This window comes from Penicillium robsamsonii (assembly GCF_028829455.1).
Source record: "Penicillium robsamsonii strain IBT 29466 chromosome Unknown utg000001l_segment0_segment0, whole genome shotgun sequence".
NCBI lineage: Eukaryota > Fungi > Ascomycota > Eurotiomycetes > Eurotiales > Aspergillaceae > Penicillium > Penicillium robsamsonii.
In genome coordinates this window covers 7963090-7979172 of record NW_026643219.1, presented here as the reverse complement: position 1 = coordinate 7979172, position 16083 = coordinate 7963090, and the positions used below count along the sequence as shown (strand labels likewise).

At 49.4% G+C, this 16083-nt stretch overlaps 7 protein-coding genes across 7 annotated transcripts; 4 read left to right on the top strand and 3 right to left on the bottom strand.

Annotated features, from left to right (window-relative positions):
• Positions 1 to 546: 546 nt before the first annotated feature.
• xanB (isocyanide synthase xanB) lies at positions 547 to 2698 on the top strand (the record flags this gene model as incomplete). The annotated part of the gene is made up of 2 exons (XM_057227366.1): positions 547 to 1123; positions 1179 to 2698. 2 exons carry the CDS (start codon positions 547 to 549, stop codon positions 2696 to 2698), a joined length of 2097 nt encoding a protein of 698 aa, XP_057091382.1.
• A 589-nt stretch (positions 2699 to 3287) lies between these two features.
• xanC (transcription factor xanC) lies at positions 3288 to 4352 on the bottom strand (the record flags this gene model as incomplete). The annotated part of the gene is made up of 2 exons (XM_057227365.1): positions 3288 to 3656; positions 3696 to 4352. 2 exons carry the CDS (start codon positions 4350 to 4352, stop codon positions 3288 to 3290), a joined length of 1026 nt encoding a protein of 341 aa, XP_057091381.1.
• A 1717-nt stretch (positions 4353 to 6069) lies between these two features.
• Positions 6070 to 6704, top strand: N7447_003089 (DUF4149 domain-containing protein; the record flags this gene model as incomplete). The annotated part of the gene is made up of 3 exons (XM_057227364.1): positions 6070 to 6156; positions 6211 to 6481; positions 6541 to 6704. 3 exons carry the CDS (start codon positions 6070 to 6072, stop codon positions 6702 to 6704), a joined length of 522 nt encoding a protein of 173 aa, XP_057091380.1.
• Positions 6705 to 7430: 726 nt separating this feature from the next.
• Positions 7431 to 9079, top strand: xanG (cytochrome P450 monooxygenase xanG; the record flags this gene model as incomplete). Its single annotated transcript, XM_057227363.1, has 3 exons — positions 7431 to 8024; positions 8108 to 8971; positions 9023 to 9079. 3 exons carry the CDS (start codon positions 7431 to 7433, stop codon positions 9077 to 9079), a joined length of 1515 nt encoding a protein of 504 aa, XP_057091379.1.
• A 346-nt stretch (positions 9080 to 9425) lies between these two features.
• N7447_003087 (uncharacterized protein) lies at positions 9426 to 10883 on the bottom strand (the record flags this gene model as incomplete). Its single annotated transcript, XM_057227362.1, has 2 exons — positions 9426 to 9868; positions 9926 to 10883. The coding sequence occupies 2 exons, from the start codon at positions 10881 to 10883 to the stop codon at positions 9426 to 9428; spliced, it is 1401 nt and encodes a 466-aa protein (XP_057091378.1).
• An 832-nt stretch (positions 10884 to 11715) lies between these two features.
• Positions 11716 to 14071, bottom strand: N7447_003086 (anaphase promoting complex subunit CDC16; the record flags this gene model as incomplete). Its single annotated transcript, XM_057227361.1, has 2 exons — positions 11716 to 13922; positions 13975 to 14071. 2 exons carry the CDS (start codon positions 14069 to 14071, stop codon positions 11716 to 11718), a joined length of 2304 nt encoding a protein of 767 aa, XP_057091377.1.
• Positions 14072 to 14804: 733 nt separating this feature from the next.
• Positions 14805 to 15724, top strand: N7447_003085 (Saf4/Yju2 family protein; the record flags this gene model as incomplete). Its single annotated transcript, XM_057227360.1, has 2 exons — positions 14805 to 15102; positions 15198 to 15724. The coding sequence occupies 2 exons, from the start codon at positions 14805 to 14807 to the stop codon at positions 15722 to 15724; spliced, it is 825 nt and encodes a 274-aa protein (XP_057091376.1).
• Positions 15725 to 16083: the final 359 nt, after the last annotated feature.

The window sequence follows — 16083 nt, the reverse complement described above, 5'->3', positions numbered from 1 at the left end:
ACTCTGGGAATATCCCTCAGGTCACCTCATTTTCAGTTCTCCACCACTTTTGCTGACACCAACAAAAGGATAAGTGAAGCTTTCTGGGTTTAAGCTTCTTAGATTCGGCCGGGCAGTATTCAACCTCCAGCCTTTTACTAAGTTGATAAAGGTTTCTTTGACAAATCCCCTCCACGCTGACCACATTAATGGGAATAGAGTAGGAAACCATGCCCTCAAGTGGTACAGAGTGATGGCTATTCATGCCTGGGATGCCCTAGATTGAATCTAAGACTTGACATCTTAGTCCGCATCAGGAGTTACAGTCATCGGAACGAGGGATGAACTTTCCAAATTTCCTGTCCAGAGGTCAGTGTTCTAGCTGATGCTGGTTATATAGCAGCATCTGGTTCTGGATAAAACAACACATCCTGTCTATTTCCTCGGGACTCAAGTGAGACCAATACATACTTGCCAATCAAGCATTTCTCTCATATCTTCTCCCGATAGAACGGTGACTGGATCAGAGTATCCCACTTGGGAACATACCTTCCACTTCAAGTCACTATGGTCGCCTTGGCACCGGCTGCGGACCTTGTTCCCACTACATACTACCCTCTTACCGAGAATGAAATCGGTCCCTTCAAGAATGGAATGCCCAATAAGGAAGCTGGTATGGAGACTGAGGACATGGAGATTGTGTCTTCCGAATATGACAGCGCCAATCCGGCGGCTATCACCTCAAATGACGATGGGATCAACGAACACGAACTAAAAGTGCTCGACGGACCCATTGCCTCGGAGATCTCAAATGGCTCTGGAACTGAAGCTATGGCTATGATAGTATTGAAAATTATCGAAAGTTATGGTGTTGACTTTGAGAAGTCGGGGATTTCCTGGAAGGGCTTTGAGTCGTTTGTTCCAATTGTTCTGGAGCAGATTGACCAACAAGAGCCAATCCGCATGATCTTGCCCGCATTTCCTTTCAAATCACCCAATGCGAGCAGTAAAGTGCTGGGAAATATGCCCGACTTTGGTGAAGAATTGGCCTTGGCTCATTTGAATGGACTTTGCCAAAATATCGGTGAAGTATACGCCCCTGGGGCCGATGTCTATATCAGCTCGGATGGGCTTGTATACAATGGTAATGAAATCATGAAGACGTACGTTCAGAAATTTTCAATATTAACATTCGCTAGATACCCTGGGCGTCTCCGATGAAACCGTTTGGGACTACGGAGAGACCCTGCGAAAGATGGCCATCGACAAAGAGCTCCATCATGTGAAATTCATTCGTCTTTTCGAACTTCTCGAGCATCCATGGTTTCAATCCTCAACACCAGAGGCCGCAAAGGCCTTCTATCTAGCTCACGCTAGTTGTCTCCGCCGAGAATTGATGTACAGATTTGCTGACCCGAGCTTCAACGCGACGGAGGCTATCAAAACCGACAATGATACTTGTCTGACATATCGAGGCTACATCAAATTCCTCACCAAGGATCTAGCCCACCAGGAGACAAAAGCCATGTCAAAACGCGCTCGACAAGCACAGATTGCCGATACGGCACGGCAAATGATCATTCGTGGCAAAATGTTCGCGGCGGCCATCAAAGCCAACCGCAAAGACTACGTCCGACTGTCAATCCACGAGTCTGCGGGCGAGAAGAAGCTTTCTATCTCGCTTATTCCACAAATTCGAGGAACACTGGGGTTTACACCTTGGCACTCTTCTGTGGCTGTCGGACTGGATGGTTCATATCGAACGGTCCACGCCGAAGACGTACGCGATACGCACGATCTCATTTATAAGAACGGAAAACCATACTTCTTCCGCGGAAAGTCATCTCTCTTCGACTGGACCGAGGACGGCTTATCTGTCAAATTTGAGCATCTTTATCCCTGTGGACTCATCATCCGGCCTGCCGATATCGACAATGTCAATCCTCCGCCGTCGATCCGCTCCATCCCCATGAAAAAGGTCCGCCAGCTGTCAAACAGCATGTCACCAGTTGTTCTGCGTGGATTCTCCGAGACTCTGGAGGAAGATCTCTACGTCAAGAAGGGCGAAGAACTGGGAACTATTCTCCAATGGAGCTTTGGAATAATCCAAAAGGTACGGGACAACGGACGCTCTGACAAGATGGGTAACAATGTGACTTCGAACGAGGCTATGCCGATGCATTTCGACGGGATGTTCAAGTTTGACGAGATCACCAACCCAGAAACGGGTGAGAAGACGAAAGTCCAACACCCGCCGGGGTATCAGTTCTTCACTTGTCCTGCCACTGCGCCCAGGGGCAATGGTTACACCTTGTTTGCGAGCTCCAGGCTGTTTTGGCGGTACCTGCCTCTCCCGTGGTCTGCTGATCGCCTTGAAAAGATCACCTGGGCTATGGATAACGATGGATTCTGGGATGCGAAACTCAAGAATCTGCCGTTGATCGTGAAGCATCCTATCTCTGGATTACCATGTCTACGTTGGCATCAGCCGTGGGATTCAACCAAGACCAAATTCTCGACCTGCGATGTTTCGATCGAGAATGACGATAATGATCTGGTCAAGGTTGTGGATCGCATCACATATGACTATAGAGTTTGTCTGCGCTTTGGTTGGGAGAAGGGTGATTTGCTGATTAGTGATAACTTTGCCATGCTGCATACTCGCACTGGATATATCAGTGACTGTGATCGGGAACTGTGGCGAATCCACTGTGACTGAGATGTTGATGTGTCTTGGCTTTTGATATATGTTGTTTTGTCATTCGTTTCTGTCTGCACTTGGTCCCTCGTTTTCTTACTCGCATGCTTGGCTTATGTTTGAGAATCTGCCGACTATTGAAGCAAGTACACAAGTCTTCAATGCAATATCCAATAGATTTCAAGACTGGGGTCTCCGAATTACTTCCGTGTCTGGTCAGTCGTACTTCCATCAAGCTTTGATTCTTCCTGTTTACCTTTTGGGCAACCTCTAAGGGCCGCTAAAATACGGGAAACTGTGAAGTAAAAAGATAATGTTGAATAATTCGATGTTTTACCTCAATTCTGCTCGTTCGGAGGTGTCTTCTGGTTCAATCTATGCCTCAAAGTATCTCCATTGACACAGTGAGCCTAATAGTATCTCTCTTCTAGTCCGCTATTGTCTGAGATATGCTCTATCAATATTCCGTCTCAGTAAAACCTGTAAGTATTGTTCTCTAGATCGTATAAATCATGATATATACACAATTTATCCATGCCCACTCTTTGTATATATATCACTGTCGGCCCCTACCATACCGCCTCTATCTTGGTACACGGCCACAACAGACTCATAGCATCCTAACCGGAAACGCCCCCCTTGGAGGGACTGGATTTGCCGTCTTGTGCAAAGTACAAGTTTGTGCATATGAGCCACCGCCCATCCACGGCCTTGAAGCAGATTGCGCAGCAGGCGCAGTGTGGGTATTATGAGGATAACACGGACAACCCATGTTTTGTGAGTTGGGCTGCTGTGTTGCAGGACCATGATCCAACCCATTATGACCAGCGCCAGTACTAGCACCGTAGAGAGAGAGAGGCGAAGGGAACGAAGGCATAGCAGCCGATGCCGGAGACTCTGGAGGAACCAGCACAATCACTTTGTATTCGGGAGACATGGCATTGATGACCTGAATTATTTGAGGCAATGCAGCTTCTGTCTTTTGTCAGTTGCTTGATTTATAGAATAACTTCCATACCATGTGGCTGGAGTACTGACCAGTCGCAACGTAGTACAGCGGCTGATTGGGCGCTGATGTAGACAAGGAGTCTATCAAAGTCTCCGGTGTGTCCATCATTTCCCGGTATGTCTCGCTAAGACTAGAAGTTGGCGGTGACATGCTGTGGTTTAGTTGTGCTGGGGCGCTTGTGGTAGGAGATATTGGACTTGCTTCACTGACTCCAGTGAATTGGGATAGGTCACCAGGATATTCATTTGGTGGGAATGTATTGAAGTCGTTTGGCCACGAGTGCGCGAAGAAAGGATATGACGGCATGAATGAAGTACGTTGGTCTGGGATTAAAGGCGAGACATCTCGCGAGGTAAACCCGAGCTCATTTTCCGAGGAAGTGGAGTGAGGCCTTGGAAAGAGCGATGGATTATACGCCTGATCCCATCCATTGAGAGCAGCTGCCGCTCTGAGTTCGTTGGCGATGACGCGCTCTTGAAGCTTAGCAATGCGTTCTCTGATCTTACGACCTAGTTCTGTCAATTCCAAACCTATCTTCTCTTTTCGGAATATCTTACGGTGATTCCTTTGAGAAAGGCGGTTCTGCAATCTCCTTCTTTCCAGTGGATCTTGCGTTTGGCTGAGAATATCCTCGTCCTTGGGACTAGACTGATCTTCCACCTTCATCTTGCAAAGGTTTGCTGTGTTATAGCCTTGACAGATATGATCGTGTTCGAGGATATTGCATATCTCATATAAAGTTCTGATGTTTCGAGCGATGTTCAGCACAGGAACTCAGAATCAAAAGAGATTTATCACCGTCAGTCTCTCTTTGCTTTATACAGGCCGTGTGCCCACGAGGGAAAATCACGCCTGATCTCACTGTGTCACTCAGCCTGTACAACGGATCCTCGGTGATCAGCCATCTGATTTGAAAGCCATGATTCAACCTCCGCCTTTCAGCCGCGTGATGCTGTTCTGGACACGTCAAACTACCTGCCTTTCTCAGGTAGCCAACTCTTTTAGAACGCTCTCAGAGTTGGGTCTGGGAGAAGGTTTCAGGAGGGTCGTACGAGGTGGTGTAATCAGAGGCCATCCCCGGCCTGGACGTGTGTATGGACATTTCGCGGCCCTGGATTCTTTCGTTTCTTCGTTCCAACAGTCTGGGATTCGGCAAACTCGATGAAACCCTCCGTTCTGATCCACCTTGGCTCAAGGACTCGTGTGTCTGAGTCCGCTAAACTTGTTTTAGACCCCTTGGCGTGGCAAGACCGTGTTACCGTTCCAGTAACCTACCTGGCCCCGGTACTTTGGATCCTTATCCCCGCCTACTTATACTTCAAATCACATGTGGCGTCGAGCTATCTTGTAGGCTCGGGTATGTCCGAATTCAGCCGTTATCCTGATTCCACGGACCACACGTGGCACGGACAACATTGATGTTGTGTTCAAGCTGAGAATAAACTAGGCGGTCTCCTATTGGGGTTTATTGACCTTCAGACCGCTCATCGACAGTTCACAGAAAGACAGGAAGACCAGGGCTATGGTGACAGGTTGGTACAGCTAGTACAACTTGATCCGATCTAAAGTCTAAAAATAAGACACGTCGTTCCTTGGCCCTTTGATCCTGCAAGAACGAGCTCACGGTGAATATACTCCGGGGGTTTTGAATAAACCCGCCAGTTATCTCGTAGCCTCTGACTCTGGGTTTGGGGAGGTTACATTACCTTCTGAATTGGTTGAATAGTCCGGGATATGGCGCTAAACACCTCACGAAGCAGCCATCTACGCAATGGCGTCATACAGAATTGACACTCAGGCTGAGTTCCACTCTCGGCCCAACAGTTCAGAGGATGAATGAAGTTCCTTTGTGAACCTAAGGCACTGCCATGTGGTGCCTACGTGACCGCTCATCCGTCCTCCCGGGATAGATGCATGTGAGATCCAGCCGTAGGGGCGGAAGATCCGGGTTTGTTTGTCGCTGGATTGGATTCTGGAACAAAACTCTCATTGTGTAACTAGGTAATGCAGAGGTTTTATGCCGCAAGTGACTTTGGCCTCTTCTACGCTATGGCAGTTTGGAAATAGAAAGAAATCTGTGCAGCCCATTCAGCATACAACTCGGAATATAGTGTTTACATTATAGTAGTACATATAGAAAGTCAGCTAAGATGTACATGATGCAGCAACCAATCAAGTTATATGATTTCGCGAAGTATCTAAGCAAATCTTGGCTACGATTGCAACGTATGAAAGCTAACGGCCATCAGCCTTGAGCTTGGTCGACATCTCAACTAAGCCGCCAAGCCTCCATAGGCCGGGCCACCCCAACTCCTCTCACTCCTCCACCTCTTCTTCCTCTCTCCCATTAACAGCAAGTATACTTCTATCAGAACGTGACAGAATGGACTCTTTTCTCAAGACAGTGGGCAATCTCCTCCCATATCACCTTCTCTCCTATGGTGCTCTCCTCGGAACAGAGCTCTATCAGGTACGTCCCTTGTCCCTCAGAGAGACAAGCGAGCTTGTGACTAACCATACACAGAGCTTTGTTAATACTAAAATATGTTACCAAGCTTTACCAATGAAGGAGTTCATCGCCCTGCAAAAGCGCCTCTTCCCCATCTACTTCGGAACGCAGGTCGGACTCACAGCGCTGACGGCAGCAACGCATCCACCGTACAGCATTTTATCACTGGCTCAAGACCCATGGAGTGTAGCTCCTCTGACCGTGGCTGGCTTGACCGGATGTCTGAATTGGTTCGTCTATGGGCCTCGGACGACCACCGCGACGTTGGTAAGGAGGGCTATACAAGGTGGGTTTTTCTTCATAAGCTTCATTTAATTTAACGTCGGACACTAATTTGACGTACAGAGAGTGAGGGCACCGATGCCGACTCCTATGCGTCAAAAGTGCATCGGGCCAACCGCAATTTCGCGCGAAATCACGCAATGGCTATCCATTTGAATGCTATTGCCATGATAGCCACTGTGTTTTACGGGTTCTCGCTGTCTGCTACGCTTTCAGTAGGGGTCTAGACAACAGCTATCTTGCAGAAGCTTGGTGCATGTGTGACGACCAGTCGCAGGGTTGGTAATGACTTGTTCATATCATATTCCATTTCGACTTTTGATATCATATCGCACCCCCAAATGGGTATAATATAGAAGTAACCTATCGAATGCCTGTATCTTATATGACAAGGGGGCCTCTTTGAAGAAGTCCAAATAGAATGGTGGCAAGTAATTTACCAGTTGAGGCCGAGTAAGGCACCGATTAGATTGAAGCTGCCATCATCCAGGGCGATGGAGACCTAGGTTTCCTCCAAACGCCAGTCCTATAACCTCCATTTTGAAGGTATTTCACGTCTATTTATGGCTCTGTTATTACCTGGTAGTCCAAAGAATAGTCGGCTCTGCTGGGTCTAGAGGACATCAACACATCAGCAAGAAGACTGTCACACATTTTTACCTTTGCCACGTTGCAATATATATCTCTTACCATATATACATCACCACATTTCAACCCAGATATACCAAACCTTACCCAGATCCAAAGCCACCTAGCAGTAAACACCAGTAGAAATGTGACTAAATAAAGTCATGGTGGACAGTGTGTCATCGGTGCGGGCGTTTTGACTTCCGCTGACACCAGTTGCATCACTTAGGGCACAGCTCCAAACATAGACATTCGACAAGCGCTATATAGTACCACCAGGACAGTACCCGTTCCCAATTTTCCAAATCTCCCAAACACATCTCAAAATGACAATCCTCTCCATCCTTCTCTCAACTCTGCTAACCCTCCTTCTCCCCCCTCTTCTCTTCCTAACCTGGTACCTCCACATCCCCCGAACTCTCCCCAACCTCCCCCGAATCCCAATCTACGTCTCAATCCTCGGCCTCTGGTCCTCACTGGGACAGGACGAGATCTACGAACGCTGGTTCCGGACCCCCCTAGAGAAACACGGTGCCGTGATAGTCTGGTTCGCCGGACGATGGAGTATCCTCGTTTCAAGACCGGATTGGTTAACCGATATGTTCCGCAATGAACAACTCTACGCGAAATCAGGGAGTCAGATTAAGATCCCGCATGCTGTTATTGCGACGCTTGTTGGGGATAATATTATCAATGCACATGGCGAGAATTGGAGACTTTATACGGGGATTATGAAGGCGGGATTGCAGAAGAAGGTTTTTGAAACGAGTTCTTTGTTGAAACAGTCGAGGAAGTTGGTTGATGTTTTGCTTGAATTGCAGAAAGGGACTGGTGTTGATAGTGGGATTTTGGTTAATGATGATGTACAGAAATGGGCTGTGGATGTTATGGGTGAGAATTTTCTGGACTTGGAGTTGAAGGTATCCGTACCTCGTCCTCTTTGCAACCAATATGCATTTCAATACTTAAGCTACAGCTGAAACTTGAACTAACCATCTCCCAGAGCCTGGGCCAACCAAACGGCACCGTCCGAATCGAATCTCTCCAATCAATTATCAAAGCAACCCTCTTCAAACCAATGTACTTCAGCTTCCCCGATCTCGACCACTTCCCCTGGCTCCTCCCATCCCGTAAACGCGCCTACAACATCATGCACGAATTCGATAACCGTCTCTACGACAAGATAATGGCAATGCTCCACAAACGCGATGAAACAGATCACACCGAAGAAATGGTCTCACATATGCTCGGCAAAGCCTACAAATCCGGCCTCGTAACCGAGAAGCAATTCCGAGACAATCTAAAAATAACCTTCCTAACAGCTCATGAAAACGCCCAACAACTCGTAACCTCAATGTTCTGGCAACTGGGCACACGACTCGATATCCAGGATCGACTACGGGTTGAGATCCTCGAAACGGCAAAAACACACCCGAACCCATCACAGGAAATCATCAATAGTCTACCGTATCTCACAGCCGTGGTGTTGGAACTACTTCGTCTATTCCCACCTGTTTGTCAACTGATTAACCGTGTTGCATTGCAACCTGCGATGCTGGGTGGAGAACTTCCTATTGCGAAGGGGACGTTTGTAGGATGGAATGCGTGGGCGGTGCATAGTAACCCCGCTGTCTGGGGTGATGATGCGCGAGAGTTCCGGGCTGAGAGGTGGGGGGAGAGTATTGAGGAGATGCAGGGGAGGTTTCGGAGGGAGACTGTCAAGGGGACTTATATTCCGTTTAATGCTCATAAGCGCAAGTGTCTCGGGCAGGGGTTTGCGTTGTTGCAGGTGAAGATTTTGTTGTTTGTTTTGCTTGGGAGGGTTAGTTGGGTTGTTGATCCTGGATATCGGTTGAAGATGACGCCGGTATGGTATTTTCTGGGTTTGGGCGTATTGGATATATGCTGACTTGAATAGGGCGGGATCTTGGCGCCGCTGGGTTGTCGGGTTATGTTGACCGAGCTGAAGTCGTGAATGGGGAGACTGGTTCAGAGTTAGGGATCGAGGTGCAATGGATGAGCTCGGGCGTATTGGGTGGTAACATTATGACTGGACTGAGTGGGTGTACGAGTAGAAGATAGAGAAGCACCCTAGAAAGAAGCAAACTGGGATTGACAGAATGAAATGCAATCAAACGACTGCTAAATTGTTTGTTCAATTGTCTAAGATAATCGCTCTCGTGGTATCACATGGGGAAACGTCGACCCCAAAACGCCTTCAAAAAAAATCACCCGACGCATCTATCCTGGCCTTATCCCAAGACATCAGGTATTAACACATTATTGTAGGTTGTATGTAGTCTGCCGTACTCGGTTGCGAATCATAATATCGCCTGCCATTGTTCAGAGATAGCAGCATCGAATTCGTACATCTTCACGCTCTCAAGAAGGACAAACGATTCGTATCGAAGGCCTCGTTCGCGTTCCTCCCTTTTGGACCACTGCTCGACGGTCCCGTTCCACACATTGGCGTAGCCATCGAACAGAGACCGCCAGTAGCAGGCTTCAGCGGCGGGGGTCAGATATCGCTCACGGAAGGTCGTGACGCTGTTGTTGGCGATGCGCTGGGCAACTTCGGTGTTGGCGACCAGGGGTTCCATCTTTTCAGATAAGTCGCTGAAGTCGCGCTCGACCTCGACGTAGTTTTGATTGGGACCATCTGCCACTAGAAGATAGTGGTGATGTTGAATGAATTGAAGTTTGTGTGCGACAATGACGGAGTTACAAGCCTGTCGGTATTTTAATGAAGCCGAATAAGAGCGACCTAAATAGAGTGTCAGCTGGTGTCCTAAGTCCCATAGTAAATATAGATTAAACACACCTTCAACATGCGCAATAAACATGTAATGGCAATGATCTTCCATCTTGAGGACGTTGGAACCCGTATGCCAATCAACCTGCTTAACATCGCCCCACGATTTATCTCTAGCGGCCTCCATTAACGCGCGTCGTAATTTCGGCGCGAAACTGGGCTTGCCCCGCCACACTAACTGAGGCGTTTTCTGAGACCAGGGAATATCCAATCGTTTGATTCGTTCCACCACCTGGTCATACGGTCCCATGTAATTATCACGGTTATCCCACGCCCAAAAACTAAAATCTGGCATGAGCCAAACCCCTTGTTCAGTGGGAGTGCGCGAAAAGACCCAGACCGGTAATTCGGAGTTGGTCACATCCTCGACCTTGTCTTCCACCGAGAAAATAAATTCAATGTCAGGTCGAAAAGCTTGTCTCGGGTCGGCGGCCAGCGCACGATGGATTGAGCTTAATGTCCCCAGGATTTTTCGTCGATGATCTTCACCCTTAGATCTCGCCATGACCACATATAATTGGCCTTTAGAGATAAAAGCCCGCGCCATACCATGTTGGATTGTGATCGCATCGAGTTCCGCCGATGACAAGCGACCGTGCGAAGACCAGAATTTGCCTCCGCGCGCGATATCCTCAAATAACCCCGGGAAGGCAGCTTTGCACTGGCTATCACTGAGGGCTTCATTGCGACCGTCGCGAGCGTATTCGTAGGACCAAGCGGGAGAGATCTCTTCAAGGTCAAGGAAGGCCGGTTCGGGACAGGTGAGGCATGTTGAGCATTGGAAGGTAGTAGAGGATTCGCATGCGCAGTGTCCGGCGGGGATTAACTGAGTGAGCATGGGGTGAATGTATTCTCTGTCGGAGTTCATGCCAAACCAAATCACCATGACGACGCTGAAGCTAAATGCGGCTATGACGCACAGCAGCGACAAGCCGCGGCGCGGTCGGATAAGAAATGAGGCTGTCATGGTGTACATCCAGGCTGGCACGGCATGATCTGGGAGTGATCGGGGGTTGTCTAAGGAGTGTATAGAGTATCTGAATATCTTAAAGGAAAGAACTTGGAAAGGAAAGAGAGAAGGGGCGCCGATCAAGGCAGCCCTGAAACGTTCCCCGGAAAGGGCAATGATGGGCGACTCTGGACGATCGCCCCCTAAGCCCCCAAATACCAACGGATTGGCAAGCCTCAGCCCGGCCCCAGTGGGGGGAGCGGCGTCATCGTTTGGTCTCGTTTGGGTTCCTTTTTGGCATTTTCAAAGAATGACATTCCTTTTTTTTTTGATTGGTTTTTGATTGGGTTGACAGAACTAGATTGGTTGGACAGGAATAATCCTCCGAGATATAGCGAGAGAGATGAGAAAGATGAAAAAAGAGGGAGGTCAAAAAAGGAAACAAAGAACCCAATGCCAAGACCACAAGCGTGAACTATCTTTTCTTCTGGCTTGTGGTGGCTTGGGGCTCTGGGGAACCTTGTCTTGGAATATTAATCTCAATGTCTCTTAATTTATATGCCTCTGACTGATAGGATACTATAGAGCAGCTCGTATAGGAAGATAGTCCCAAATATGGGATAAAGTCAGATCCACAGGGCTGTGTTTGAACTACATCTGGAGTACCATGCCGTAGAAAAGAAGGATAAGCTATTTGTCTAACAATGTCTGCTTGATTCTCTAGTGTGAAATGCAGCAATTGCCCAGCCATTGCCCAACCCAAGCCAATTTCCACACAGAAACTCCCGCTGCAATGCATGGAAAATAATGCAAAATTTCACCTAGAGGGGCCAGGATTTTGAAAGCTTTGTCAATGTCCAGAGTGACTCCGACTATGTCGTATCCCCCGATTGCGGCCACTGGATGGAGCAGGGGTCTCAGTATCCATGTCCGGGGTGGCAGGTACTGCTGGTCGACGTTGTCGACTGTGCCGTACACGGCCAAGAGCTCGGCGTAAAAGCCCGTCAGCTTCCTCATCAAGATCCATTTCAACCTTTTCATCTTCAGCCGGGGGCGTGGCGACACGTGGCGCCTCGTCCGTCCATTCTTCCAGAAAGGACTCATGACGTCCACGTCGGCGAGACATCTCTTCCGCGGCAACTCGCTCTTTACCCTTGTGTTCACGAGACCGATTAGATCCCCGGCGCTTAGAGGCTGCACTAGATTCCCGCATGCTTTCCTCAAAAGCCGCGCGATCATTTTGTCGCCCCTCCAAGGCCCACAACTCAAGTGCACGTGAAAGTAGTGTACCGGCCACACCAGCACCCCCGGCGGCATCGCCGCCGCCACTCGCCCCAAGTACACGCACGGCCTCATGCAAGGCAGTCACTGCGTCTGTAGTTCGTCCTAACTCCAGTAACACAAGGCCACGAGACGTATGAAGAGAGCCCGTCAGGCCCCGATCTTCGTAGCCCCCAACCCCGGATGCGGTTGCGATCGCCGCTGAGCCTCCCGTACCACCACCCAAAAACGGCGAGTAGCCCATGCTGCTCCCTCCTGCGCCCACGCGAAGACATTCATCAAATTCACGAAGGGACTCGGACAGACGGCCCATGCGACGGAAGGCATGACCCAGGTTCGCCCGTGTAGCCACCCAGGCGCTAGGTTCGCAGTGGAGCGTAGTAGCTAGCGCCAGTGCTTGCCCAAACAATTCAACGGCGCCGCCAAGATGATTCTGATGGTAAAAGACAACTCCAAGCTCGTTGAGAACCAGTGGGTCTCCGCCGACGGCTGAAACGATCCCTGACGGATTAGGTGTAAGAGAAGGCACAGAGCCCGGGGCAGCTCCCGTTGACATAGCATGAGCAGCACATAGATACTCGTGCGCCAGAGACATGTTATTTAGGGCAAGGTGTTGCATTCCTAAGAAGAGCTGGGGGAGATGACTGCCCTGGAAAAGTCGAGCAGCGGTGCTGTACGCCGCGATAGCTTGGTCATGTTCGCCCTCTGCGGCAAAGGTGTGCGCAAATCCAATCCAAGCCGGGGCCGAATGGGGATCCAGCAATGAGGCCTTGGAGAAGAAACGCCGCGCTTCAGCTACCTTTGATACCGAGAGATAGTAGACTCCGATTGCTAAGTATGTGTAAGGCTCTTCGGGAGAGTGATCGGCGAGCATGTGAGAGAGTAAGAATAGGGCATTCGTGGCACCGGTCTCGTAAAGACAAGCCAAGTGGAGCGGATAGATGGCTGGAGCATGGCCGAGGTTATTTTGGGCGGGAATGCTGGGATTTGTGGAGGTCAGGTCGGTTGATTGAGATGTGGAGAGGATGGAGGACGTCAATTCCAGAGCTTCTGCAAATCGACATTGCGTATACAGAGCTTCGGCGCGGGATAAAAGGATATCCGGGTTCTCTGCAAGATTATAATGTGTGGAGAGGGTTTCGGTGGCATCGGAGAGTATGGTGGGGGAGGAATATTTTGATAGACGAGTGGTGTAAAGCATCTTCGTGAAATGGGCGGCTTCCTGTGCCATGGTTGGATCTGGTGATGAAACGGAATCAAAGTCGAGTGATTCCAGGAATTCCAATTCCTCCGTGGGAGACATTAGGGAATTCTTCATGAGTTGGTCAAATGCTTCAAAACACTGCACGTCGATGCGCACGGCATCCTTGTAACAGTCCCGGGCACGATCAAACGCATTCTGCTTGGCGAAGCAGAGTCCCCGTAAATAACACATGGCAGCTTCAAACCGGACATTATTGGCATCCTCACGCTCTCGCTCCTCCGCTCGATCACTGCGCGGCGTCGCGCTCTTCCCGTTGCGCAGTGTGACATGGCTTTGGTGTTGGATCTTGCGCCGGGTGTGGTTATTGCGAATGAGGTCCGTGGGATTGTGTTCGCCGAGAATGGAGAGGGCTTGATCGAATTGATTCTGTTTGATGTAGCAGTGCGCAGCAAGGTAGCGACAGGCGGTGCTTCGAGAAACGAGATCCTTGCGGGACAGAAGAGCCAGGGCGCGGGTGAAGTTATTATTTGAGAAGTGTACTTGAGCCAGCCAAAACGCGTCAGAATCACTGTCTGTGGCAGCCAGTCAGTATCCGATTGTATATCCATGTGTTGTCGTCCTTACTAGTGAGCGCTAGGACTTTGTCCCCAATGTAGATTGCGGAATCATGCTGACCACGGTTCAGCGCGTCCTGCCTCCAGGAGCGCAGAAACCTTTCCATAACGGAGACCTGAGAAAATAAATTCACAAAGACATAGAGCCCAGAAGGAGCCCAAGCAAGGTGGGTAACTCCGGGTCTATTTTGAAAGTGGCCCGTGCGCGCCTTACTGGCACGACAACATATGTAGAAGAAGAGAAAAACCGTTTGCAAAGTTAGTAGCCTCATCATCAAGCGCAAGACATTACCTAATTTGTATGCTTATGGTTATTGAGCATCATATGTGAAACTTGCTCTCTTATGCATTTAAAATGCAATAGGCACGGGTCTACTGTATACCATATGTACCGGTGCTACGGGAAACCCATTCAATTCCCCAGTTCAAACTTCTCTATGTTAATTATGGACACGTTAATCCCTACAGATACGTTGGATCTAGCAACATGGTCACTCTACGTAAGTATCTAGAGAATCCATAATCAAAACTACATGTATGAACAAGCTTTGGGTTGTGAAGGCATTTGGAAGACCCTCAAGTGTAGGCCGGACAGGAAGGAGCCCCCGAACGCGCCTTCCTAATGGGCTTCCACTTCGTTGGCAAGGTTGTCGAGACGCGTGGATGAACTCGCGAACTCGCGACCTCGCGACCTCGACAAACCTCGACGCGCTTATCGCACGGGACTCGCTTATCGCACGTGACCTGCTTATCGGCAATCATGGATCCAGCCAAATTACCCGAGGCCAAAGTGAGTTTCTACCTTCTTCAACACTTCCTTTCCTTGACCACAAAAGCAAAATGGCTGAACGCAAGGTTCTATCAAAGTACTATCCGCCGGATTTCGATCCATCGGCGATCGAGCGCTCGTCCAAGCGCTCTCGCAAGGATGGCAACGAGCCCAAGCTTTCTGCAAGTCGTCTCATGACACCCTTCTCGATGAAATGTACCCACTGTGGTGAGTACATTCCGAAGGGTCGCAAATTCAACGCCCGCAAGGAAACTCTCGAGGAGCGATACCTTTCGGTGCAAATCTTCCGTTTCTACATCCGCTGCACCCGCTGCAGTGGCGAGATCACCTTCCGTACCGACCCCAAGAGTAAGTTTAATCCCATGACTTCATGCAGCATAGTCCACTGTCTTCATGAAAGCATACTCCCACGCGTGGCCTACTAAGACTGACATTCAACCCAGACAATGACTACCAGTGTGAACGCGGTGCCAAGCGCAACTTCGAAGTCTGGCGCGACAACACAGACGAGAAGTACAACGACGAAACCGAGGAGCAGACTCTCGACAGACTTGAGAAACAGCATGGCGAGAAGGAGGAGCAGATGGAACGCGACAAGATGGCCGAACTCGAGGACAAGATGCTTGACTCCAAGCGCGAGATGAAGGTTGCCGACGCCCTCGACGAGATCCGCACCCGCAACGCCCGTATCGAGCGCAAGGAAGCCGGTGGCGCCGACGCTGCTCTTGCTACCGTCCAGGACGAAATCAACGAGGAGACCCTCCGAGCTGAGCGAGAGGCCGCTGCTGACGCTGAGGCTATTCGCAAGTTGTTCCAGGAGAAAAAGCGTGCTGCACGCGCGGCTGCCATTGAGGAAGAGTTGAACCGACCCAAGGAGCCGCTCACGGACCCTGACTTCTGGAAGCCTCGCAAGCGACGTGCCCGTCCCGACCCCTATGGCCTCCGCAAGACGAAGCCACGCCTGGTCTAAGGCCCCAACACACGCATTAACGCCGAGGATTTTTTTTTATGGGAAACGGAGTTTGAGCTAGCATTCACGCGATCAGGATTTGACGACTGAATTCAAGCAATGGGAAGGCGTTATGTGTTTACAGGATGAATATCCTCAGATACCAATGAAATGGAAATCGAAACATTAATAACTATCAGGGCTAATATTCCGAAGTATCAAAGACATTGTAGAAGCTATTAAAACAAGAAAGAAATCGGTATCACAGTCATAGTAACGTGAAGTAAAGATGCGCCCACGCTCGGAAAAACAAACCCAGAGACGAAACCACCTTTTCAGAACATACAATAGCAACAGAAGAAGTCCCCATCGCCAATTGG